Source organism: Neophocaena asiaeorientalis, unplaced genomic scaffold (genome assembly GCF_003031525.2).
Source record: "Neophocaena asiaeorientalis asiaeorientalis breed wild unplaced genomic scaffold, Neophocaena_asiaeorientalis_V1.1 scaffold268, whole genome shotgun sequence".
NCBI classification, from domain to species: domain Eukaryota; kingdom Metazoa; phylum Chordata; class Mammalia; order Artiodactyla; family Phocoenidae; genus Neophocaena; species Neophocaena asiaeorientalis.
Genome location: NW_020173979.1, coordinates 5,311,748 through 5,338,956, shown reverse-complemented (window position 1 = coordinate 5,338,956; position 27,209 = coordinate 5,311,748). Strand labels below are relative to the sequence as shown.

At 43.9% G+C, this 27,209-nt stretch overlaps 1 protein-coding gene across 1 annotated transcript in view; it reads left to right on the top strand.

Moving 5' to 3' along the window:
• Window positions 1-27,209, top strand: part of DOCK2 (dedicator of cytokinesis 2) — a 408,357-nt gene that overhangs the window by 9,979 nt on the left and 371,169 nt on the right. The window contains exons 2-6 of the mRNA XM_024753337.1: window positions 10,670-10,753; window positions 20,600-20,640; window positions 21,720-21,775; window positions 22,269-22,365; window positions 24,899-25,047. Of these exons, the coding sequence (XP_024609105.1) occupies window positions 10,670-10,753; window positions 20,600-20,640; window positions 21,720-21,775; window positions 22,269-22,365; window positions 24,899-25,047 (427 nt within the window). The remainder of the gene's footprint in view (window positions 1-10,669; window positions 10,754-20,599; window positions 20,641-21,719; window positions 21,776-22,268; window positions 22,366-24,898; window positions 25,048-27,209) is intronic.

Below are 27,209 nucleotides of genomic sequence, written 5' to 3'. Positions count from 1 at the left end.
TTCATTTTGTCTCTTGAACTAGATTTCCCCAAAGCTCCAGGGGAGCAGGAGCCATCCTCTCTCATTCTACCTTTCTTTCTAACCTTCCAGATGCTGCCTGCATTGGAGGTTGGGGGCTGAGAAATCAGCCCTTGGTTTCATCATAAAGCCTCTCTTCCAATTCTAGCATGTGAGTGTGTGAACGTAGAAGAGTGTGAGACAGTGTGTGTGTGAGTGTGTGCGTGTGCCTATACTGGGAGCACTGGGAAGGAGAGGGTGAATCCCAGCATGATGTTTTAGCAGGACTCATCAACCTTGACACTGTTGACACGTGGGGCCAGATGATTCTTGTTATGGGGCTATCCTGTGCTCTGTAGGACATTTAGCAGTGTCCCTGACTTCCCCAGCTAGACACTAGGAGCTCCTCCACTCCCCATCCCTGCCTCCCCCACCCCCAGGATTGTGACAACCAAAAATGTGTCCAGACATTGACAGATGTTCCCTTGGGGGTGAAATTGTTCCCAGTTGAGAATCACTGTTTTAGAGAACTCATGGAAATCTCAGCTTCCTTCTTGTTGGCTGGGAATGTCACCTTGGCTCACCTATGGCAACCTGTAAGGTTTCTAGGAGGATCCAGTAGGGGTCGTAAAGCACCTGGCAGGGAGCAGGTGCTAAATACACATTCACTAGTGAGAGGCAGTGTGGTGTAATGGTTGAGGGTGTATGTTCTGGAGCCAGCCTGCCTGGGGTGAAATCCTGGCTCACCACCTTCCTAGCTGTGTCACCCTGGGCTGTTCACTTCATCTCACACTACCTCAGTTTGCTCATCTGTAAAACAGAATTGACCATAATTTTACCCACCACAAGATTAAATAGGTGCTGGGATTAAATAGGTGACTGTAGGTAAAATCATTGGAGAAGTGTCTGATACATAGAAAGTGTTCTGTAGAGGTTGTAATTCTTGTCCTCTCCTGGTCTGGGGAGGAACACCTCCTCCCCCTTGGCTCCCTCTGGCTGTGATTCTCCTGCCTCATCCACTGCTGAGTTGCACCGGGTTTGAGCTCTGACCTCGCTGCCAGAAGCTTCTGCTGGGTCATCGCATTCACCCTCCCTGATGCAATGTCAGGATGTTGCCTTGGTGCTGCAGCTGTCAACACCTTGTCCAGAGACTCCAGGCAAGCTGCTTGTATATTTCAACGAATATGTTTCACTTGAATCCAAAGTGGCTCTGCCGGCTAGTTCTGTTTCTCCCTGGAGTGGAGACCATCCAAAGCCCAGTTCAGGGACTAGAGAAGTGAGCTTCAGGCAATTACATTCTTTTTCTCCAATATTGTTTGTGTTCCTCTTATGTAGCTGCTTGTACAAACTCTATTAACACTTGGTGTTTGCTGAAGCTTTTGTTTTGAAACACATCAGCAAGTGGCAGGGGCCCTGATGAGGTACGAATCCATCCTGAAGGGTCACAGGGCACTTGATGGCTGCAATCAAAGTTGGCAGCCCAGCTGGCTCAGCATCTCAGCAAGTAATCTCAAGAAATGCAAGAAAATACTTAGAGGAAGAGACATACCTGCCCTTCATGTTCGTGTTCCTTCAGTTTAACAAGTATTTATTAAAGTTCAGTAAATATTGATTGAACTTCAACTGTGAGCCAGATGCTGTTCTCAACACTGGGAATTCAGTGGCCGACAGGCAGACTCAGTCTCCACCCTCGCTGAGGCTGAAGGAGATGGGAAATGAACAAGTCTACACACACACACACACACACACACACACACACATACACACACACACACACATTATATATATACATATATACTCACACACACACAATAAATCGTGACATCAGCAATGGGTTAGTCAGGGAAATAAGGACTTTAGACTCCAATCTGGGTTTGACTCCACTTTCTACCACTTTCTAGCTGTGTGGCCACGGGCAAGTTCCTTAATCTCTAAGTTTCTCATATGTTATGTGGAGGGGAATACCTTGGAGTGTTACTGTGAAGATTAAATGAGCTGGTACAAGTAAAGTGTGAGGAATTTTGTCTGTCTTATTTATCACTATTGCCATATACTCAGTATCTGGCACACAGTAGGTGCTCAAATAATATCTGTTGAAAGATAACATGTGCTTGGTACACAGTATGTGTGTTTACCATTTGTGGGGCGTCAAGCAGTATATGAAGTGGTTAGAATCCAGACTTCTGGTTAACTGCCTTATTAGTTAGAGATATTAGAATAAGTTGTTTATTCTCTGTCTGCCTCAGTTTCCTCGTGTATAAATCCAAGTGAAATACTGTACTTATCTCCTAACATTGCCCGAAGCACAGAGACCCCAACCCTATTTGTTTCTGTGAGCTGCATGCTGTAGCGATGGTATGTTTACTTTTCCCTTATTTCTCTTGATTTGGGCTCCTGATGAGCAGGGCATTTCCATACGTTTAAGTAAAGTTGGTGGCTAATCAGTAGATCTGATTTCTAGGGTTGTTGGAAGTCCCACCTGTCTCAAAAGCTCCCACTGGCTTGACACTCTGGGATTTCCAACATTAGAGTCCTCATTGGGTTCAGTGACCTCAGACGGCCCTGGTACTTGAAGCACCCCCTTGATCTTTGGCCGTAAGCATTTTGGTCTGGTTAGGCTTATCAGTGACTAGCTGCTGCCTTGGCTCCCGAGTATAGTGTTTTGATGCAAGGAGAGGTCAAATCCTTCACTGGGATGTGCCAGGGTTCTCCAAGGCACGGAGACCTCGTATGAAAAGGGAAGCTGGCATGGGTATCTGTTGGAATCCTTTCACCACTTGTTTATCTTCCATGATGGGGATGGCCAGTGTGGGGCAGGCTATTATTTCAGTGATTTTTACTTATTACTTATTCCCATACCTTCCTCATGTTTTCCGGCCTTTCCAGCACTCACTCAGAACTCAAGGGTGGTTAGGCCTGCAGGGAATGGGGAAGAAGATGAACTGTTCTGACACTGGTCAGAAACAACTCAGGAGAGATTCATAAATAAGCAATCAAACTTTAGCAAAGAGTGGCATTCTGGTTCAAAGTTTCCTGTTAGTCATTTAGAAAACTTAACAGAATTGGGTACCGGTATGCAAAGCCACTTCCTTTGTCAGTAATGTCTGCTTTTCCCCAAATGGAGCCTTGAGAACAGAGGTCTTCATGCAAAGGCAGAGATACATTTATAAATTAAAGGGCAGTGTCAGTTACTTTCATTTTCATATGATGTGAGTCTTTGGAATGAACACAGACCTCCATGTTGAATATGAAGTTTCAAGATCTGTCCAAGATATCTTCCTAAGCCAGTGGGTTGGTACCTTCTCACCTGACAGAGCTGGGCAGAGGGTGAGGAAGAGATTCCTCAGGAAAGATGGGAAGGATATAGTCTGGGAACAAAACAGAGTCTTGCCCTGCCCTGCCCTTTAAATATCTGATGGACAAAGCTAATTTGCTGGTGCTCCAGAGGCAAACACATATCATGGATGGTTTTCTTCTGTTAGAAACCTTCAGTTGCCTCTGTGGCCCTGCCCAGCTCCTTGGCAGGCATGTCCTCAGCCAGACCTCTGGAGCCGGAGGGATCAGGGAGTGGAGAGTCTGCAGAATTAGGGCATCTGCAAGCTGGAGTGGGTCCAAATGCTAGCAGCCTTTGTGGGGACAGGATTTGAATTGAGGCCAGGTGTGGAGGGAATGAAGAAACGGGGAAGCTTTATGCAGGAGAAGAGAACTCTGAGTCCCCTGAGGGTCCTCTCAAGGTTTGTTTTTGGGCAAAGGTTTAATTTTATTCATTGTTGACTGACAGTGCCATTGAATGCAAACTGCAAGGAAGCAGATTTAAAGGTGACACAAAGAAGAGCTCTGAAGGAGTTCCTCTGAAAGGATTGCTCTAGGAGGTATTATAGTGCCAATAAAGAGAAAAGTGACTACTTTTTATTGGCCACTTACTCCGGCCAGAGACAGAGTAAAGACTTTTTCTGTGTATTGATCTCAGCCAAGCTTCCAAGGAACTCTTCAAGGTAGGGACCATCATCTCCTCCTTTCTATAGTTGAGGAAAATGAGGCTTGGGGAGGTGAAGTTGCTGCTCAAGCAGGCTGCCGCTGGCCCCTACAGTTCCTCTGTGTGAATTACAAAGATATACCCCTCCCCTGGTGGGCACAGTGCCTCGGTAAGGCCCAGGCCTTGGCAAGCAGATCAGAGGTTGGGTGCCAGCCTCTACTGCTGTCTTTGGCTTGGTGGCCTTGTGCTGGACAAATCATACTCTGCAACCCTGGGCTTGAGACCAGAGCTGGCAAAGGGCAGAACTGGGCTCAGGAGCCACATTTGTCTTACTCCAGGGACACTGGCTCATAACTCCCAAGCTTTATTATCTCTGAGGATTGAGACTTTCCACTCCTGTGAATACTCAAAAAGGCTAGTTGGTCCCTTGGTGAAAGGGCTGATTTGTATAGGTCTTTGGACTAAAAAGCCTACAGATTTCATTCTTTTCCCGCAGAGAATGCAGCTCAGAGAGTGTGGCAAACAGAAGCCTGAAGCAGGGTCTGGTGAACACCTGAACACCTGCCATCAGATGCTGTGGAGAGGCAGTGGATGCAGGGAATGAACAAGGCACAGGACAGGGTTGAAGTCCTGGCTCTGTGATTTACCACTCTGTGGGTGGGTCTTGGATAAGCTACTCAAACCATCTGAACCTCAGTTTCCTCCTCTGTAGAATGGGGATAGTACTACCTCATGCAGTAGTTGTAATGACAGCATGAAAGGGCAGTTGAGAATATGCTTCTCTGTGATATAGTGGAGGAACATTATAAATGCTGCTTGTTTATATTTGAGAAAGGTTTTGACCTCATTTCTTTCCAAGGCCTCTTCACTGATGTGATCACTGCTTTCACTGCATCTGTAAGTTTTGATAGGTTGTATTTTAACTTGTATTTGTCTTAAAATATTTTTTGATCTCGCTTGTGAGTTCTCATTTGACCCTCTGGTTGTTTAAGGGTATGTTGTTCCATTTACACGTATTTGTGAATTTTCCAGTTTTTTTTTTTTTTTCTGTTTTTCATTTCTAGCTTCATTCCTTTGTGATTGGAAAAGATGCTTTGTATAATTTCAGTCTTTTCTTAATTTATTGAGACTTGTTTTGTGGCCTAACATGTCATCTATCTGGAGACTATTTCATGTGCACTTGAGAAGAATGTATTCTGCTATTGTAGGATGGAGTATTCTGTATACGTCTGTTAGGACTAGTTATTATTTTTTAAAATTTTATTTATTTTTGGCTGCATTTTGGGTCTTTGTTGCTGCGTGCGGGCTTTCTCTAGTTGCGGCGGGCTGGGCCTACTCTTAGTTGTGTTGTGCAGGCTTCTTATTGTGGTGGCTTCTCTTGTTGTGGAGCACGGGCTCTAGGCACGTGGGCTTCAGTAGTTGTGGCAGGTGGGCTCAGTAGTTGTGGCTTGCAGGCTCTAGAGTGCAGGCTCTGTAGTTGTGGCACACGGGCTTTGTTGTTCCGCGGCATGTGGGATCTTCCCGGACCAGGGATCGAACCCGTGTCCCCTACGTTGGCAGGCGATTCTTAACCACTGTGCCACCAGGGAAGTCCCAGGACTAGTTATCTATAGTGTTGTTCAGGTCTTCTGTTTCCCTATTGATTTCATGCCTACTTGTTCTATCCATTATTGATAGTAGAGTATTGAGGTCTCCAATTATTATTGTAGAACTATCTATTTCTCCCTTTAATTGTGTCAATGTTTGCCTCATATATTTTGGTGTTATATTATTAAGTACATATATGTTTATAATTGCTATATCTTCTTGGTGTACTGACTCTTTTGCCAATATATTATGTCCTTCTTTGTCTCTTGTAACAATTTTTGACTTAAAGTCTATTTTGTCTAATGTTGGTATACCCACCAAGCTCTCTTTTTGTTACTATGTGTGTGGAACTTCTTTCCCTCATTCTTTTATTTTGAACTTATTTGTATCTTTGGACCTAAAGTGAATCTCTTGTAGACAACATATAGTTGGATCGTGGTGGATTTATGTATGTATGTATGTATGTATGTATTTATTTATTTTGTGGTGGATTTTTAAAAAAATCTTTTCTGTAAATCTCTGCCTTTTGACAAAAGGGTTTAATCCATTTACATTTAAAGTATATACTCATAAGGAAGGACTTACTTCTTCCATTTTGCCATTTGTTTTCTATGTATCTTACATCTTTTTTTGTTCCTCAATTTTTCATTACTACCTTCTTCTATGTTTAACTGATTTTGTCTGGTTTACTGTTTTTTCCCTCCTCTATATTTTTTAGTTATTTTCTTAGTGGCTAACCTGGGTTTTACCACCAGTATCTTATGTTTATAACAATATAGTTTAAGTTAAAACCAACTTAGCTTCAATAGTATACAAAAATCTCTGCTTCTATATGTTTGTTTCTTCCCTTTTGTATTGTTGCTGTCACACATTACATCTTTATACACCCTATGCCTGTTACCATGGATTTGTAATTATTGCTTTCTGTATTTGTCTTTCCAATTGTCTATCAGTGATGGAATCCCTGTTTTTGTTTATCTCTTCATTTCTCCTTCATTTTTGAAGATAATTTTGTGTGATATAGAATTCTTGGTTGCCATTTTTTTTTCCTTCAGCACTTTAAATATGTCATCCACTGCCTTCTAGTTTCACCGGCTTCCAAAAAGAAATCATGTGTTAATTTTATTGAAGATTCATTGTACATGATGAATTGCTTCTCTCTTGCTACTTTTAAGACTCTGTTTCTTGTTCTTGACTATTTTGTCTTGGTATGGATCTCTTTAAGTTTATCCTGCTTGGATTTCATTGAGCTTCTTGGATGTATAGATTCTTGTCTTCCATCAAATGCAAGTTTTTGACCATTATTTTTTCAAATTTTCTTTCTGCTACTTTCTCTTTCTTTCCTCTCATTATAGAGCTCCCATTATGTGGATGTTGGTGTGCTTGATATTGTTCCACAGTTCCCTTAGGATCTGTTAATTTCTCTTCTTTTTCTTTCTGCTCCTCAGTCTGGCTAATCTCAATAGACCTTTTTTTTTTTTTTTTTGTGGTACACAGGCCTCTCACTGCCGTGGCCTCTCCCACTGCGGAGCACAGGCTCCGGATGCACAGGCTCAGCGGCCATGGCTCACGGGCCCAGCCGCTCTGCTGCATGCGGGATCCTCCCGGACCGGGGCACGAACCTGCGTCCCCTGCATCAGCAGGCGGACTCTCAACCACTGCACCACCAGGGAAGCCCCTCAACAGGCCTATTTTTAAGGTCATTGATTCCTTCTGACTGCTCATATCTGATGTTGAACCTCTCTAATAAAATTTTTACGTTTGTTATTGTACTTTTCAGCTTCAGAATTTTTATCTGATTCCTTTTTATAATTTCTCTCTCTTTGACTATATTCTCCATTTTCTGAGACATTATTCCCCTGGTTTCCTTTAGTTCTTTGTCCATAGTTTCCTTTGGATATTTGAGCATACTTAATTGATTTAAAGTCTTTGTCTCCCAAGTCCACTGTCTGTCATTCTTCAGGGACAGTTTCTATTAAATTCTCTTTTTCCTGTGAATGGGCCATACTTTCTTGTTTCTTACATGCCTCATAATTTTGTGCTGAAAACTGGATATCTTGAATATTATGATGTGCTAACTCAGACGTCAGAGTCTCCCTCCTTGCCAGGGCTATTGTCACTGCTTGATATAGATTGTAGTAGTTTGTTTGTTTAGTGACTTTTCTAAAGTATTTTTGTTAAGACTGTATTGTTTGTTGCATGTGGTCACTGAAGTCTCTAAATGCCTGGAATTGAAAGAAAAAAAACCTAGTCTTTGCAGCTGCGCACATGTGTGTTGGGGCTTACGTTCAACACTTAGCCAGGCCATTTACAGCTCTGCCAGAGCCTGCATTTCCTCCCTGTATGGAGCTTGAAGGTCAGCCAGAGCTGAGAACTTTGGGCTTTCTCCCATCCTTTTTCAACATGTGTCCAACTCATCATGGCCTTCTAGATCCCCTGCAATAGGTGGTATTCTTCAAAGCTCTTTATTCTCCAAAGCATTTCACTCCTAAGCCTTTCCTCCCAGGTTTATTAGTGGTATTATTGTTTGACCAAACTTATATTCTTTGCCCTGTATGGAAGCAGGTAGTTCTTTTGACTTTAAATGTTTTTGATCAATGCCCTTTGCATAGCTGTTTCTCTCCCTTAAGAGAGTCCCAAGTCAGGGAAATAAAGGCAAGCTCATGGCTTTAGTCCTTCAGGGAGCCCACAGACAGATCAAAACAAGCAACTACTGTACAGTTTCTTAGGACAAGGTCTGCTCTGCTCCCTCCAGCCCCAGGAACCCACAGGAACACGGAACACCATCTTCAAGACTGCCACTAAGATAGGGAGTAGAGAATGGGATAAGGATAAGTTAAAATGCTACAAAACTTTACCAGGTTTCAGTTGCCTTTTCTTGAGTAAGCATTTGCTTGGTTGCTGTAAACTTTTGACTGTTTTTCAGAGTTCTGATAAAGTTGATTCTGACCATTTTTGCTGAATTTTTAATTGCTTCTTTGGAGGGACAGGCGCTTGGAACTCCCTATTTCACCATTTTTGCTGATTTCACTCGAAAAAGTAGTTTTTAAATGCATTTTGTTTGTTGACACATGAGGAAACTGAGGAGCAAAGGGAGAGGGAATGAACTGAATCAGTGGTAAGACTACCAAGAGGACTCAGGATTCCTCTCATTTAGTTAATCTACCTCCTGCACTGCTTGGCCACATGGTTCAGCAGCAGCAAGTCTCTCCTTGGTTCAGAGACCTCTGGGATTAGAGAGACAAAGCAAAGGTCTCCTCGTGGGCTCTGCCACATCCACTCTGCCTCCCTCCATCCACTCCCCCAACAGCAGTCGACGTGATGGGGTTACATCACTCCCCCGCTTAACAGCCTTCAGCCTTCTATCCACTGGTGTATTTATACAATGGAATATTATTCAGCCATAAAAATGAATGAAGTAATGATAGTTGCTACAACATGAATGAATCTTAAAAACCTTGTGCTGAGTAAAAGAAGCCAGTTGCAAAAGACCACATATTATATGATTCTATTTGTATGAAATGTCCAGAATAGGCAAATCTATAGAGACAGAAAGTAGATTAGTGGCCGATTGTGGCTCAGGGGACTTTTTTGAGGTGATGAGAATGTTCTAAAATTAATCATGGTGGTGGTTTCACAGCTCTCTGAGTAAATCATTGAAGTATATACTTTAAGTGGGCAAATTGTATCTAAATAAAACTATTACCAAATAACTAAGTAAAATCTATCCAGCTTCCTGTTCTCTTGGAGTAAAGCCCAAAGTCATCATGAAGCCCTGCATGACCTGGTTCTTGTCTCTCCAGCCTCCTCTGTGTCACCCACCTCCTCCCTTATACTCCATGCACAGCAGTTTCCTTTTTGCTCTCTGAATGTGCCAAGTGTCTTCCTTACTTGGGGCCTTTGCGTATGCTATTCCCACTTCCTGAAATGCCCTTCCCCCCTTTCTGTTCCCATAGCTGACTTGTTGGAATCCTCCATGTATCATCAGCTCAGGGGGTCCTTTCTTAACTACCCCAACAAAAATTGATGCCTCCTCCATCAGGCCCTATTTGTTTCTTACATCACATGTATCATATTTTGTAACCTTATATTTATTTGTGTATTCACCAAAAGAGCGAGATCAGTGCCTGGCATGTGCCTGGCATATTGTAGGCACTTACTGAATATCTGCTGCATGAATGAACGAGGACAACCTTGTAGGATCATCCGTCCATCCTCCTGAGGCTCTTTCCTTAAATCAAAACACTTGTGTTTTGATTCACACGTCAAATCAAACACCATTGTGTCCTATTCTGTTCTTGAAGATCTTCCAAGCTGGATATTCCTGAAACAAACTTCATCCCTAGGTTAACAGTATGGCCTGGTCCTCACTTAGCAAGTGATGCCAAGTAGGGGCTGAGCACTGCAATGATACGGTGTAATCTCACATTCCAAGGGATTAGCAGAGGCTCCCATACCACGCAGGGGACTCTGGGTGTTTTCATAGCCAGCTGCTACTCCCCAGAAGCTGACAGTGTAAATGGGAAGGTAGACAGTATAAATGAGTGGTAGAAAGACTGGCATTTTAGGCTGCTGTCACCAGGATGGAGTAATTGGGGAACAGCAAGTAGCTCACAGTAGCAGTTGAGAATATGGAAGTTAGATACTGATTTTCCTGTCACTTCCTAGCCTCATGATTTTGGCCAAATTGTTTAACCTCTAAGCACCTCCATTTCCTTATCTGCAAAATGGGATCACAGTTTACACCTCGCAGGGTTGCTTTGGGAATGGAATGAGAGGATGTGCTGAGCACGTGCCGGGTGTACAGTGGGAGGTCAACCATGGGAATGACATAAATGCCATCCTTGTTACTCAGACTGGAGTGCATTACCTGTGCTAGGGAGAGGTCATGTTTGACTAATGAATGGGGGCCTTTGGGAGCCAGGCTGGGCCTGCATTGACTCCTGTGGCAGTCAGTGGTTTTTACATTGGTTTTACGTTGGTTTTGTTTAGCCATGTGGGCTGCATGGTCATCAGATAAAGTCAAGAAAGGAAGGGCAGGAAGGAGCAGAGATTCTTGGTATCCAGAGGTCTCACCAGGCTGCCTCTCTGTTCCATTTCATTTCACAGCCATATACAACTTCCAAGGGAGCGGAGTCCCCCAGCTCTCCCTGCAGATTGGCGATGTGGTGCGAATACAGGAGACCTGTGGAGGTGAGTCACTGGCCCAGGCGACCCTTGGATGCCAGGAGCTTGCTGATGGTGTTGGGACACCCCCAGGACATACCCAGCACCTCCAGCCCTCTCTTGGAACTTGCACCTCTGTGTGGTCTATTTAAATACATTTTGCTAATATTAGTATTTCAGATTTACTGAAAATAATGCTTTGTTATTGTAGGAATTCATACTTAGAAACAAAAGCCAAACCGGGTGGTCTGATGTTCATTGTGCTCTCTATTTGCCCAGGCATGGAGCTGTTGGGCCCTATGACACCTTCTAGATACACTTCTTTATTAGTTTCAACACCATTATAAAGGAATATCAGCATTATTAGGGTTTTGAAGGGTCCAGTAAATTATAATCCTGATTCCAGTTCTGCTGTACATAGCTGTGTGGTTTGGACACTGCATCTGGCCCAGGAAGCAGTACTCACTCCCTTCAGCAAGCTGGGTGCCCTGTCTTGGGCAAAATGGCATCTCTTTCTTCCCACAGAGGTGTCATCTCTTGTGAAGCCAGGTGTCTGTTGGGCTGTGTCCACCATCGTGGCGATGGTGGTGGTTTTTAAAGTTTGCACATAGGTTAATAATAGCCTTGGACTCATGAGTCAGGCCATTAGAAATCAATGTATCACCTGTCACTGATAAAATTGACATCGGGAGCACGGCTTGGGTGTAAGTGTCGAATGAGCTTGCTTATGGGCTGACTACGTTCAGGCAGGCTCTCCCAGCCCTCACTGCCCAGCTGGGCCACCACGGATCTCCTCCTGCCTGGGCCTGACTATAATCCTGCTGTGTGGAGGGCGTAGAGTGTGTCCTTCCTGTGGTCAGGCAGAGCAAAGAGAAAGGAGGGCAGAGGGGGCTCTGTCCCTGTTTCCCAGCTAATCCCTCAGGTTAGGCTGTCCTGTGCTGGGATGGGGGTGAGGGGTAGGCAGGAGGCAGGTGTGCTAGTGTTAAGGAGGCCCCCTCAAGGAGAAATAGAGGGCCGGAGGAAAGGAGGATGCCTACACAGCTAGCCATCTTTGGGTTCTTAACCACATAGTGAGTACTGTGCTAAATTCCCATAACACGTTAGTCTAGTTACTCCTCACAGCACCCTGCAGGACAGGTGGTATCTTCAGCCCTAGATTAGCTATATGCAATTAACAGAGCACCTCTGCAGATTCATGAAGGAGTGCGCGTCCACATACACACACACACACACACACACACACACACACACACACACAAATGCAAACCAAAAAGCAAACAAACAGAAAATGCTTTTTGGAGGGAGAAAGAATTTGATATTTGATATTTCAAAGCAGCTTTAAAGGAATCATCATGGGGGAAATGAGAACTTTGTTCACCTTCCTTACGTTTATTTTATGCTTTAGTACTGTTGCTATTTATTTATTTTTTAAGGATTTCTTTTTTTAAATTATTTATTTATTTATTTATTTTTGGCTGCATTGGGTCCTCATTGCTGTGCGTGGGCTTTCTCTAGTTGTGGCGAGCAGGGGCTGCTCTTCATTGCGGTGCACAGGCTTCTCGTTGCGGTGGCTTCTCTTGTTGTGGAGCACAGGCTCTAGGCGCACGGGCTTCAGTACTTGTGGCATGTGGGCTCAGTAGTCGTATCATGCGGGGTCTAGAGTACCGGCTCGGTAGGTGTGGCACACGGGCTCAGTAGTTGTGGCTCGTGGGCTCTAGAGCGCAGGCTCAGTAGTTGTGAAATGCAGGCTCCGGTAGTTGTGGCTCATGGGCTCTAGGCACGTGGGCTTCAGTAGTTGTGGCACATGGGCTCAGTAGTTGTGGCTCTTGGACTCTAGAGCTCAGGCTCAGTAGTTGTGGCTCATGAGCTCTAGGTGAGTGGGCTTCAGTAGTTGTGGCACACGGGCTCAGTAGTTGTGGCTTGTGAGCTCTAGAGCTCAGACTCAGTAGTTGTGGCCCGTGGGCTCAGTAGTTGTGGCTCATGGGCTCTAGGTGAGTGGGCTTCAGTCGTTGTGGCACGTGGGCTCAGTAGTTGTGGCACATGGGCTCTAGAGTGCAGGCTCAGTGGTTGTGGCGCATGGACTTAGTTGCTCTGCGACATGTGGGATCTTCCCCGACCAGGGCTCAAACCCGTGTCCCCTGCATTGTCAGGCAGATTCTCAACCACTGCGCCACCAGGGAAGCCCACTGTTGTTATTTTGGACATCATGCACTTTTCAGTGTCCAGGCCTCTATAGTGCCCAGTCTGTTGGGCGGTGTCCTATTTTACACACACAGTGAGTGGGACTGGGGGAGGAGTAGGGATCTGATTCCAAACACCCTGCCCTCCTCCCACAGTGCAATCCTACCCTTTACAAATGTAGTTCTACTCAGTGGCAGATAAGCAAACTAGGTGTCTACCAAGGGCAAAGATTGAAAATAAAAACAGCAAGCAAAACCACTCTCCTCAGTGTCACTTTTGTGCTACTGGATGCTAATCCCGAGAAACAGGCAGAGACCTCAGATTTGCAGGTGAAGGAGCAAGGCTCAGGGAAGAGAAATGACTTGCCTAGGCTCACACAGTCAACCAGTTGCTGTTCTCTCCACTCTCCTAAGACTGCTGCTCCCTTTTCTCTACCCCGTGCCTACCAAGGCAGTGAAAAGCCTCAGAATGTTTTCTGTGTCCTACATTTTGAAATTCAGATGAGTGTTTTTTTCTTCTTTTCATGCAGTTTCCCTGGAGAAAGCGCTTCAGGGCAGGAAACTGACCACAGAGGTTGCATGTAATCAGAACCTTTCTTTACTTTTGCCTGACCTTCAAAAACACTGCACTTGCTGACTCAAGTCACCTTTGTTTCAGGGATTAACCTCCTTGCTCCGAAGCTCTTTAGTTCTGGTTTCCCATTTAAAATTTTGTTTTATCAGTCTTATTTTAATGCATCCTTGTAATAAGCAGCCACAGTACTTTTATGGAAAGAGCTGGACATATTAATTTAGCAAGTGATTGCCAGTTCAAGACTACTTTGAAAATACATTTGGAAGTCTGTTAGACTGATTCTAGATATCTGAGGAATTGGTATGAAAATTATTAGGTTTTATCATGCATGCACTCATACCCATATAGAGTTTTCAAACTGGAATTTATAGGATCCTAAGAGTCCGTGAGGGCCTTAGATGGCTAAGGACTCGGAGATCAGGCCTGGTCTTATCTTTTTTGCATGCGGGGAGTTCTGCTTATGATTCCAGTTGAAAAACAATTCCTCTGCAGATATAAAAAAGTGAAAACCATAGTGTTAGTCAAAAATTAGTCAAAATGACATAGTAGAAAATATATGGGTGTGCTTATATCACCGTCTTGCAGAAACCTACAAAAAAAATAAAATCCAGCCAATTGAGAGATGAATCAAAATGTTAAAATATAGGAATTGAAAAGCTGTGATAAGAGGAAGTACTGGCAAGCATTGAGTCCAAGTGAATTGATTTGTCAAAATTAGTGTTAAAAGTCATGATAGTCACGACTACCAAAAAGAACGTCATTGTTCGAAAACTGTAACCACCCTCCCCCGCAAAAAAAACGAATACAATTGAGAAGTGGAGAGGGGAATGGAATAGAATAGATATAGTCTTGAAGATTCAAAGCACATTTCTCCAGATATCAGCAAGGATTAATTCTTGGTGGTAGGAATGTGAATATTTTTATTTTGTGTTTTTCAATAATTTTAAACTCTCCCCTCTCCTCCACAAAGAGAAAAGAAAAGAAGGAAGGAAGGAAGGAAGAGAGGAAGGAAGGGAGGAAGGAAGAAAAGAAAGAAAGAAGAAAGAGAAAGAAAAGAAGTAGAAAAAGCATGGGCTTTTGAATCAGAAAGTTATTCTCTGCTCCACTTACCCACTAGCTTAGTGATCTTAGGGAAGTAAGCCTCAGTTTTCTCACCTGCAAAAACGTATTATCATCACCTTGCTTCTGGGTGTATTATGAGGATAAAATGAGAGAAGTAGAGAAGCTGTTTAGCCTCATGCCTGGCTCCTAGGTGCTCTGTGTTGAATTCCATCTCTTTCCCCCATTAAACAGAGCTACACTGAGACTGGCAGGTATGTATCTATCTTAGCCATATCGCCCAGGGAACACAGAAGGTGACCCTCTGATCGCCTGGAGTGGGTGAGGCTAGCCCTTCTTTGCCTATGCACTAAACTTACTCAGCCAGATGAATGGGGAAAACAAAAATCTGAGCTGAAACCTTAGGCATGAATGAATTTCCTTTCACTAGAGCTCTAATGGTTTTAGTATTTCCTTTTAGATAATATTTTATTGCGATAAAAACTCAAACAATTCAGAAAGGTGCCCATTACTAAGCTTTCCTAATAGACATCCTAATGCCTATTTCTTTGTCCATATTACATCTCTCAGACTGCCTCTCTTACCCAGAGGCAGCATAAACATTCTGCTTCCTGATTTTAGATGTGGAAAACACATGTGTTTATCAAGTAGTCAGAACTCCTCATGGGAGAATAAATGTGAAAAAGGAGTGTTGTTTTTCCCCAGTCACTTCCTTCAGTTATATTTGGTTGACATCTTTCCAGATATTTAACAACATCTCAAAAGAAGGCTTCAATTCCATATGCAGTTTAATGCTCCTCTCCTCCTTCCCTTTTCCTAGCTTAAACAAGGCTGGGGGTAGAGGCAGCTTGGGGTGCTCTCTCTCTGATTCTTTGACTTCCTGATCAAATACGCCAAAAGATCAGCCAGTCCTCTGCACGAATAGTCATGTAGCTGGGGAGCAAGATGCCAGATGCCCGCTATATATCTGAGTGAGTCTTCTGGACTGCACCCTTCGCGCTTGGATTTGGTCTGGGGGTGAGAGAGCTCTACCATGCACTCCTAAGGCAACAACAGCTACCTCCGAAGACCAACTCCCATCTCCTGATTACTTGGACAGTGGTGAGGGGATGTTCCTTTGGGGGTATCCCAGGTTACTTAGACTCTTCCTTATGAGCCCTTCAAAGGGAATGTCTGCTCCACTCTCAGTTATTTGCTACCTGACTCTTCCTTTCCAGACCAACAGCGAAGGTTCCATTCCATCTACTGATACACATACTTGCCCGGGTCATGGGGGCCCACTCTTAGTGGTGAAGAGAATGGGATTTCTAGACAGTGGTTTCCAAGGTGCTTTTGAATTTCATTTACCAGTAAAATGGAACAAGGGGAGGGGATGAGGGAGGAAGTTGACATAGCTTAACCTCCTTAAGGTAAGGCATAGCTTTTATTGTCATTGTTTTCTAAAAAATGGGACTGTACTGTACATACCATTCTGAGACTCGTGCTTCTCACTTAAAAACGTCTGGAATTCCTTCTAAGCTGGCACGTGTGAATCACCTCCACCTTGGTTCAGCTGCAAAGAGCTCTGCGTGAAGAGTTCCGAATCTCCCACTTGCTGAGTGGGGTACACCCAGAGCCATGCCACCTCTTCTCTACTGAGAACTCCACCCAGAGTGATCCTGACCCACCTGAGTCCTTTGCTTTTAGGGCACGGTGGGGTGGGGGGTGGGGGACATTATGTGCACTTAAGAGGGTATTTTTTTAAAGTGCCACTTTGCAGGGAGATGGTCCTTTGTTTAGATCTGCTCTAGAAACAGGTTGGTATGAAAGGGACTCCATTTTCTTAAGTAAGGCTGTTTCATTGTAGGGAGTTGGTAAGTGGAGTTTTCTTCCCTTTTGCTTGTGGATGAGGCTAAAACGTCAGTAAACTTCCATTATGTTGAATCTGAAGAATGTTTCATTTACTTTGTTGTTATGGGAATATGTTGAAATGACATCACACACAAAAAAACCCCACAAAAAAACAAAAAACAGGGCTTCCCTGGTGGCGCAGTGGTTGAGAGTCCACCTGCCGATGCAGGGGACGCGGGTTCGTGACCCGGTCCGGGAAGATCCCACATGCCGTGGAGCGCCTGGGCCCGTGAGCCATGGCCGCTGAGCCTGCGCGTCCGGAGCCTGTGCTCCGCAACGGGAGAGGCCACAACAGTGAGAGGCCCGCGTACCACAAAAACAAAAAACAAAAAACAATATTCAAATTCTGTAGGTTCTGGAAATAAAATAGAAAATATGCCTAAGTTTCTCTGGTTAATGATGATGGTGATGATTATGGATTTTTAAATGACATAATGGTATTTAGTAATTTTTTTAACACTTACCATATGCCAGGCACTGTACAAACTCTGAATTGCTTATCTAATTTAAGCCTATGAGACGGGCACTATTATTGTTCCCATTTTACAAAAAAGGAAACTAAGGCTTAGAGAAATGCACTAACTTGTCTAAGATCACGCAGAAGTTGCAGATCTTCATTCAAATCCAGGCTTTGATTCCAGAGCTCATACCCTCAACCACTGATTGATACTGGCTTCTGTTACATTCTTCTTAATGTTATTAGATATTTCAATCAAATAGGAAAGCGAAATGCACCCAGGTACACACCACTCAAATAGATATTAACATTTTTCCTTGTTTAGTTCATACATATTTTTTTTAAAGAAATAAACATTTTAGGTGCAACTGAGATCCCCTGTTTACCCCTCTCCTATTCTATTCTTGTCTTTTTGTCCATTCTACAGGTAACACTCATCCTGAAATTGGTATGTCTTCTTCCAGTCTAAGGTTTTGTACCTTTACCAGATGTGTTCACCTTCATAATTCTGTTTAAACAGTAGTTTGTGCAACAACTGTGTATGGTAGCTGTTATTTTCCTCATTTGACAGGTGAAAACACTGAGGCTTAAGTGACATGACCAAAGATCACATTGCCCGGAGAGGGTAGAGAGAGGACTGGATTTCTAGGATGTGGATTCTTTTTTGATGTTCTGGGATGCTTTTAACCTCTCCTCCTTTTTCCTCTCCCCACACAACTCCTGGGTGATTAGAGAATTTAGGTACATTTCATTTTGATATTTGGAATGTGGGAAAGGAGGACAGTTGGAGTTTATCATTTTCCATAAGAATGGTAAAAAAATTTCCTTTCCTCATATTTCCCAGGATGCACATTGTGAGTTTTCTATTTATAAAGTTTTCATGGATAGGGTTAGACAAAAAAGCCTTTTCTGTTACTTAACTGAAAGGGCATTAAGCCAGGGGACACGTCCTGGGGTGTGGTAAATGCTGTGCTACCCTGAGCCCGGTTTTGATCACGGCGTCTCTTGTCATGGATTTTGCTATGTGTGCCAACTATTGTTATCTGCCCAGTCAGGTCTTGGAGTACAGCCAGATATAACTGGCCAATGACCAGACTAGGGAGTGGACATCAGGGGTCATAGAGATCAGTGATTCAGCAGGGTTGGGGATATCAGAAAAAGTCCTAAGGACAGCTCTGATGCAGTGGATGCTTTATCATCATCCAGCAAGTGGAGATGGTGGTAAGCCTGTCTCATCAAGGATCACTGGGGATTTATTTCTGAGAGCACCTAGCCCAGTGTCATGTACACAGTAGGTGCACAGTCAGTGTTTGTTGAACTTAAATCTGGGAGCCAGAATGTATATGCTGGCGGTAAGCGTCAGTCGATTTCTTGCTCAGGAGTGAGTTGAAGTTTTGCAAATCAGGATACCGACAAGGGGTGGCAAGTCACTGATTCTCAAGGGTGAGAGAGGGCAATGTCACTGGAATTCAAGGGTCCCAGATGGAGCCCCTGTCGTGAAGAGCCAGATGTGGGCAGACTAGTGGTCCCTTGGTTGTTTTCCTACTATCTGGTGGATTTTGGTGGCCTTGGCCAATAAAGTGGATTCAGGTCACTGCAACCAAGAAACCCTTAACTGTATCTGTGCTTTAAGAGAACGTTATCTGTATTTGTGTTCATCGCATGGGGGACAATGTGGTGGAACAGCGTTGAGGGCTGGCTTTGAAGCCACACGGACTTGCCCTTGAACCCTGGCATGTGATTTGGCCCAGTACCTCAACTGACTTGAATCTCAATTTCTTCATCTACAGAATGGGAATATTACTTAGCTCACAGTATGGATATGAGCACTGAATGAGAGAATACATGTACAACACTTAGCATATAGCTTTGTGTGCATTAAGATCCCCTGATCGATTAATGGTAGCTAGTAATGTTACAGAGATGCTCTTATATCTTGTTTGTTGAATGGGAAAGAACTGCAAATAAAGGAGGTTGTTCTAGTGCAGTACTAGAGTGTCACTTCCAGAGTCAGATGCTTGGGTTTAGGTCTTAACTGCATTACTCACTAGCTGTGTGACCATGAGCAAGTTGCTTAATCTCTCTGTGCCTCTCTATTTTCATTTGCAGAATTGAGGCAATTATAGTACCTACTTTGTAGAATCATTGTGAAGATTAATTTATAATTTGAAAAAAACAAAACAAAAAACTTTACCAGAGTTCCTGGCACACAGCAAGCACTATTATTAATATAATATAAGCATTATTGTTCACAGTTAATTATTACAGATAGTTATAGGGAAAATTATTAGAGGAGTGTGAAAATAGAATGTGTTCTTCATGAAGTAGAAAGTTGTCCACCACTGGACGTACTTAGTGGGGTTGTAGTTTTGGGGATTCAGATGTTGGGAGGTTGGAAATATTAGGCAAATACCATGCTCCTTCTTCCATTAGACAGGAAGCACAGTATGATGGCTGTGTACGTTCAGATCCTGGCACGGTTACTTACTAGCTGTGTAACTGTGGTCAAGTTACTCAACTTCTCTGTGCCTCAGGTGGGCCACTCTTCTGTAAAATGGGATAATTGAATTTCCCACCTCATGTGGTTGTTATGAGGATTAAAAGGCTTCATATATGAAGAGTGCTTAGAACGTTTTTTTATTCCAAACCTGAGATTCTTTCTCTCCAGCCTCCATTCCTTCCTTTCTCTCTCCTTCCTTTTCTCCTTCTCTCCTTCCTCTACCTTTCTGTCTTTCAAAATAGGAACCACTTTGGGCCCCTGTTGCTTTAGAACTTTCTTTATGACCTGACCCTCAAGCTGGCTCATGACTGGGAGGGTTGACTTTGCATTTTAAGTTGTTTGTTTTGGAGCTTGCACGTATGTCTGTTGAGAACATATTTCAACAACAATCTGTCAGCCCAGTAATGAGGGTTTGCTAATGAGGCGCCTGACAGACGCTTTTTATTTACAGAGATGACAAATGCCACTACTTGGCTGTGCTTGAATCATTTCAAAGGCCAGTAGGCTCATTATAGTCATCAATACTTGCTATACTGAGGTTCATTTTGTCCGAGGACTGTGTATAATTTGGATCTCTGTTAATTGAGTCATTTTTGATATTCCTGCAAAGGGAAGAATCTTGTAAAATTCCTGTCGTTTTACCCATCCCTGAACTTGTCTGTTTTGTAATGACTAACTTCTGCAAATCACATTTTAGACACAATTTGCTGCTGTTAGAACTGCGGCCATTATTTTAGGATGTTCGCCAAACCCCCTCAGACATTCTCAGCCTTTCTGTGTCCCTAAGGCAGAGGTTGAAATCATGCATATGAACACAGGAAGGACCCAGGCAGTTAATGGAAATAAGTGAGGGGCTAGGTAGAGGCTGGTGAGTTGGAGGCGCCTGCTTTGTCTGATGGGACCAGCTGCTTCTCCCCACTAGCCAACTGCAACCATGCGGGAGCACTGGCCACCATCTCTGGGCCTCCTGTTCTTTCAAAAGAAGGATGAAATTTGCATTTTTATGTGAAATCCCTGTATTTGTGGATGCTTTTTGGAGATGTTGGCCACTAATTCAAGAAACTGTTGAATCCTAGGGCTTTGATCTGTACTTAAGGTCTAAAGCACTTCTCAATAGTTTCTTTGCCAGTGAAAAACAAACAACAACAACAAAACCCAGCAAGGAACTTGTACGAATAGATGAAAAACCTGTTTCTTTGTTTTCTCTTTGCAGACTGGTATAGGGGATACCTTCTAAAGCACAAAATGTTGCAGGTGAGGTCAATTTGTTTTTATCTGGGACAATATTGGATGTCTGTACATGACCCTGCCAGCCCCCTGGGCACTCATCTCCCACTGCTGCTCCTCTGCAGACTGATTCCATTCCCCCCTCCTTGTGTCCTGTGATTTCCTCGCTGTGCCTCAGTGGCTTCCCCTTTCACTCATTCTTTAAGGTCAACCTCCAGAGCTCTCTTCTCCCCGAAACTTTTCCTAATATGCCAGTCACATATGATTTTTCGAGTCCCGTGGAATCGTGCATTTTTTATTTGAAATTTATCCCCTACTGCCTTTCTTTAGCATTGCTTGGGGCATTCATCATTTCCTCACCTATGTGTGCAGCATGACTCAGAAGGGACAGGTCCAGTCTCCGCCCTCAGGGAGTTCCCCTGCCGCAGCCCCACAGCACACCGCCATCTCCATGGGAGCAAGCGCCTGCTTTGCTCATCTCTCTACATCTCACATCGTCTAGCGCAGTGACCGGATGTCCCCAGTGTACACGCTGGCTGAATTTATGAAGGAATTTCCAAGTAGTTGATCAACTTCTCTTCATGGAGCTAAGCTTATAGAGCAAGGAAATAATAGATGCTTTTTCCTTCCTCCATCATGAACAATAAAATAAATCCAGAGAGAAAGAGATCTCAAATCAAAGCAACCCATATGCAACCAGGGACACTGTTGCCTCAGGACCTGACCTTTCCTGACTGTGAAGGGTGGCTGCTGTCCCGGGCAGGAGAGGCGAGAGGCAGAACACTTTTCTCCCTTAGAGTGAGTCTTTCAGGCACTCCAGCCTTGCCCATCTGATAGGATGAGTGTCCGCAATGGGGTTGGAGCATCCTTTGGAATCTAGGGTTACTGTGGGATCCTGAACAACTGATAAAGAACTGGAGAGGAACCAGACCTAAAAGAGTAGATTTGGCACCTACCACTTGTTCTCTTGGACTGAGATTATTCCTGTAAAGTTTGAGGTTTTTACCAGCTAGCAGCTTTTGGAAAAATCATGAAGACCCGGGGTCAGTTTTTTTCTGTAGGGACAAGTCATGCTATCTCACCTTGTCTTATCTTATCCCCAACAGGGCATTTTTCCTAAATCCTTTATCCACATCAAAGAAGTGACAGTGGAGAAAAAAAGGTATTTGCCATCCTTCCCCACACTTGACCCTCCAGTGGCTCATGGATGTCACTGTCCTGTCTACTTTGAAAACCTGACTTGGCAGATGTGAAGGATGCTCAGCCGATCCGTCTTCTTTGTGCTGTGTTTATTCATCTTCTTTCCCTCACTGGATGGGAGATCCAGTGCAAATTGATTCGTGTTCAGATCTGATTCTGATGGGGTATTAGTAAATTTGGAGAATCAAACTTTTCACTGGCAGCTGCCTTTGAACTGAATTAAAGTAGATTACTCCTGAATAATGAGCTTGGAGGGCCCACCCAGGGAAGGAGGACATTAAAAAGGAAGTCCCTTGCATCTGCATAATGTAATTAGTGTCGATATTAGAGGCGGTTTAGTCTCCTGCCAGGAAGGCCCCTCTCAGCAGCTGTAGCTTAATGCAAATTTGCCAACATCTTATCTTGTTAGCACCTGGGTCTCAATTTCACACCATTTTCTCTCCCACCTTACATAGAAATATCGAGAACATTATTCCTGCAGAAATTCCTCTGGCACAAGAAGTGACAACGACACTTTGGGAATGGGGCAGCATCTGGAAACAGCTCTACATGGTAAGACTCAAAACCCTGCTCCCTGGGATGGAAGCTTCTTGCAGTTTTTGGCTTGGTTCAAATATGGAAGTTAGCCTTGACATAGTATAGCAAACAGTATGAGGCTATCAAGGCCCAGAGAAGTTAGGTGACTTTCTCAAAGCCATACAGCGAGCTAGTGACAGAGCCGTAGTGAATGGGCATCTGGTGTGATCCTTCTATTTTTTTTTAAACTACTGAAAAAATCATCAAACTTGAGTATGCTTAAGAATCACCTGGAGAGCTATTAAAAATTCAGCTTCCTTCAATGGGGCTCTGCATTTTAATAAACTTAGAGATTTTGATTTGGTGGTCTGCTGATAACACGTTGAGAAATACTGTTCTCGTATATTAATTAACTAATGACTGTTGTCCTCAGATCTATGAGGGAGCTTTGACCCTGGAAAACAAAGAGCGTATTTTATACGAGTTTTCCCTGTATTGAAGTAAATCTAATTTAAAATCCTCCTTTGATGTTTCTAAAACTAATGAAAGTGAGCAGCTAAGAAAACCATTAAACTGAGAGTGAAAATGTCAACCAAGGCTTACTGCATATTTGTTACAGCATCGTGTACACCTGCTGTTGCACACGCTCTGTTTGTAGAGTCACATTTTATGGTCATAAATGTTGACTCCCATGTGGATATTTCATAATATATGGTAATGGGCATATTCAGTTACCATTCTATAAGTTTCCCAAAGGTTGTTAGGACAGTTTAGGGGGCAAACAGCAGACTTGAGGCTAAAGTGATTTATTATTTATTTCTACCACCCCTTTTACACATCACATACACAGGCACCGTGGAAGCTTGGCGTTTTCCTTAAGAAATCTTTGAATTGCAAGTCCATCGTGCCCTTTACCCTAGTAAAGTGATCCTTAAACCTCCAGTTTCATGATTCTTACCATATCTGCATACCACCCATGAAGTATTTACTTAAAACCTAAGTTGTCTCCCTTTTTAGTAAACTTAAATGACTTACATAAGGAACTTTACAACATGCTGTGTCATTCCAATAATCCTCCAACTCTCCAACACCAACTGGATGCCCTATAATTCAATTCAATTCAGTTCTAACACTGACTCCCCAGAGTTTAAGGGCTCAGTTCTACACGACTGCCCTCTCTTCAGATGCCAGTTGCAAGTCCCGGGTCCCAGGCTCCCCACACATCTGTCCAACTTGGTACAAATTCGGGAACTCCCACAACACCCCTCCAACCTCACCTCAGGTTGCGTGTGTCGTTAGAACAACGCATAAAACTCAGGAAAGTACTACTTTTACAGTTTTATTATAAAGGATACAACTCAGGAACAGCCAATGGAAGAGAGACACAGAGGAAGGTACTGGGGTAGCGATGGGCACAGAGTTTCCATGCCTTCCCCAGGGAAGGCGTGCCACCCTCCCAGCACATCAATATGTTTACCTTCTGGGAAGGTACTAGAACCTCGTTGTTCAAGAGTTTTTATCCACCTTTTATTACATAGGCATGATTAAATGATTGAATCAAGTTCCAACCCTTCTAACCTCCCTGGAGGTTGGGGGTTGGAGCTGGAAGTTCCAACCCTCTAACCACATGGTTGGTTCCTCTGACAGCCAGCCCCCATTCTTGAAGCTCTCTAGGACTCATCTCATTAGCACAGACTCAGGTCTGGTCAAAACGGGCTCGTTGTGAATAAGAAAAGACACGTCTATCACTTAGAAAATTCCAAGCATTTTAAGAGCTCTGTGCCAGAATCTGGGGAGAAAGACCCCATAGGTATATATACTTTTATCACTTCACACGTGCTTCCCAAATGCACAGCGAAAAGCACTTGGCACAATTAGAACATTATTCAAATAAATACATGAAAACAAAACAATGTCATCTAATAGTACCTGTCAAAAGCTCGGAGCCAAAGAACTTCTCTCTCTTTTTGTTAAAAAAAAAAAGAAATTAACAAATGTGAGAGAGGGGTTAAAGTCATATTGCCATGAAACTGCAACTTTCTCTTGCCCTTAAACAGAAGGTTGGGAAGAGACTAGAGGAGAATCACCATATGGGTCCCTAATATGTGTCTTTGTACCACCAAAACCATCTCATGTCCCTTGGGTTGTATGCATGTTACACTTGGGGGAACACTGCCCTAGAAACAGGCCTTTTGCACCAGAGCCGTGGCCCTGGTTCTCAGCCTTAAAGGGCCTGGCCTCTGAGACATGCATTGCAGCAGATGTTCATGGCATTCCTGTTCAACATGTAACTTTTTGGATAAGAGTCAGAAATAACCCCTCTTTTTTTAAGCCAGGAAGTGATTGGGATTATTACTTTTGCTTTTGAGAAACCCCTGTGGCCCTGGGGGAGGAAACATGTCAATGACTCAGACCACCACCCAATCCCTTCACAGCTGGGTAGGGGCCAAGAGAGGCACTCGAGCCATGGGCCCTGAACATGCATGCTTGACTTTGGCCCAGTTTGCCAGATGGAGGCCCAAGACCTTCGGTGCAGGTGACTGCGATTGTTTCCTGTTTCTGCTCCTAGGCCAGCAGAAAGGAGCGGTTCCAACAGGTGCAGTCCATGATGTACGACCTGATGGACTGGCGGTCACAGCTCCTCTCAGGAACTTTGCCCAAGGACGAGCTGAAGGAACTGAAGCAGAAAGTCACGTCCAGAATTGATTATGGCAACAAGTAATGTCTCTTTCCTCCAAAAAGATGTTTTCTTTCCCCACCCACCCCACTTCTTCCCCTTCTTCCTACGAGAAGCTAGGTTTCATTTTTAGATGCGCGTTTGCCACTTTCTATTTGGGAGAAGGCTGTAACCAACGACCGTGCTTGTGTGCCTTTGCTATCACTCTCGCGGGACCCAGGGACATGCAAGCGGAGAGAGGCTTGCTTATCCAGTGGTTATTAGCCGGCTAGAGATTTAGGACACTCATTTAACCTACTTCCAAGGGGCTGGGGAGCACAGTCATGCTGGTTCACTTTCGGCTTAGTTGTCATTTTATTCCTGCATTTACAAAGCTCTCTCTTAAATCTCAATGTGAGACTTAATGTCCCTTCCTCATCCTACATTAATCTAAGCCACATGCCATCAGCTAACTCATATGCACAGTTACAAAAGCATTTCCTCAAAGGGAAAGAAGCAGAAATCGGTTAGTTTGAATGCTGTGAAGTTAAGGAGAGTGTGAAACAATTTTTTGAGGCAGGACAATGCACTAATAATAATAGTAATGATAATAACATTATAACTAACACTAACACCTAATCCAAGCTTATCATGCACCAGTCTTTAGCTTTGTGTTTCACATCCATTGTCTTATTTAATTCTTTTTTTTTTTAATTTTTAAATTTTATTTATTTTTTGGCTGTGTTGGGTCTTTGTTGCTGTGCGCGGCTTTCTCTAGTTGTGGTTTGTTGCGGTGTGCAGGCTTCTCATTGCGGTGGCTTCTCTTATTGTGGAGCACGGGCTCCAGGCGCGTGGGTCTCAGTAGCTGTGACTCGCGGGCTCTAGAGCACAGGCTCAGTAGTTGTGGTGCACGGGCTTAGTTGCTCCGCGGCATGTGGGATCTTCCCGGACCAGCACTCAAACCCGTGTCCCCTGTATTGGCAGGTGGATTCTTAACCACTGCACTACCAGGGAAGCCCCTCTTATTTAATTCTTATAACAACTCTATGAGGCATGCAGTTTTAGTATCCTCATTTTTTCAGATGAAGAAGGTGAGGCTCTTAAAGAGGTTAAGTAACAGGTCCAAAGTCACATAGCTAGTAAATGGCAGAATCAGAATTTAGACCAGGCAATCTGACTCTAGAGCCCCTGGGCCTCACCATTATACTAGTTGGATAACATTTGAGAACTGTAAAGGCCCTCCCCGTCCTGATTATGTGAATGCTTTCCAAACATCCTACTTATTTGTTTATTCATCCCAACAACAAACATGTATTAAGCACTTATGATTGGCCTGATTTCCTGCTAGGTTTTTTTTTTTTTTTTTGTGTGTGTGTGGTACGTGGGCCTCTCACTGTTGTGGTCTCTCCCGTTGCAGAGCACAGGCTGCGGACGCGCAGGCTCAGCGGCCATGGCTCACGGGCCCAGCCGCTCCACGGCATGTGGGATCATCCCGGAACGGGGCACGAACCCGTGTCCCCTGCATCGGCAGGCGGACTCTCAACCACTGCGCCACCAGGGAAGCCCCCTGCTAGGTTTTTTGAGGCCACAGAAATAAAAGTTCCTGTACACTAAGGGACCACAGTCCAGTTAAGAGTGAGCTACAAGTAAACTATTGATATGTATTGTGGTAACTTTGATGGCTTAGGAGGCAAGAGCATTCTTAATTTAATTTGGAGAAGGAAGTCAAGGAAGGCTTCCTGGAGGAGGTGACCACAGTTAAATTTTGAAAGATAAAGAAGTGTTAAGTAGGTTTTTAAAAAAAGGGAGGCTGAGAGTGCATGAGAAAACATAGCATGTTCAGAAGACTGCAAAGTGGATCAGAAGCCTGGAACGTAGGGCCTGAGGGGGAAGTGGAAAGAGCCTATTAAGTGGGAATAAAAAAAGAAATTTTCCTAGCAGCCAGGCTTCCTTGCCTTTGTCACACGCACTAGGAAGATGATCCAAAGAGGAAAGCCAGTGGGTCCAACTTATGGCTGCTTCCCATCCCAGGAGCACGATCCCTCTGCTGGTTCCCCTGCTGGCAGCTGGCAGGCGAGTCCAAATCTGCTTAGCGTGCTCATCATCCCAAAGTGACAGGAAGGGTTTGCTCTGCAGCTGTTGCTGCCATTGGTACAGTGATATCTTTAGCTGAGCATGGTTGCAGCTGGGATGTGGGAATTGAGGACGTTTTGCTGCTTTGCAG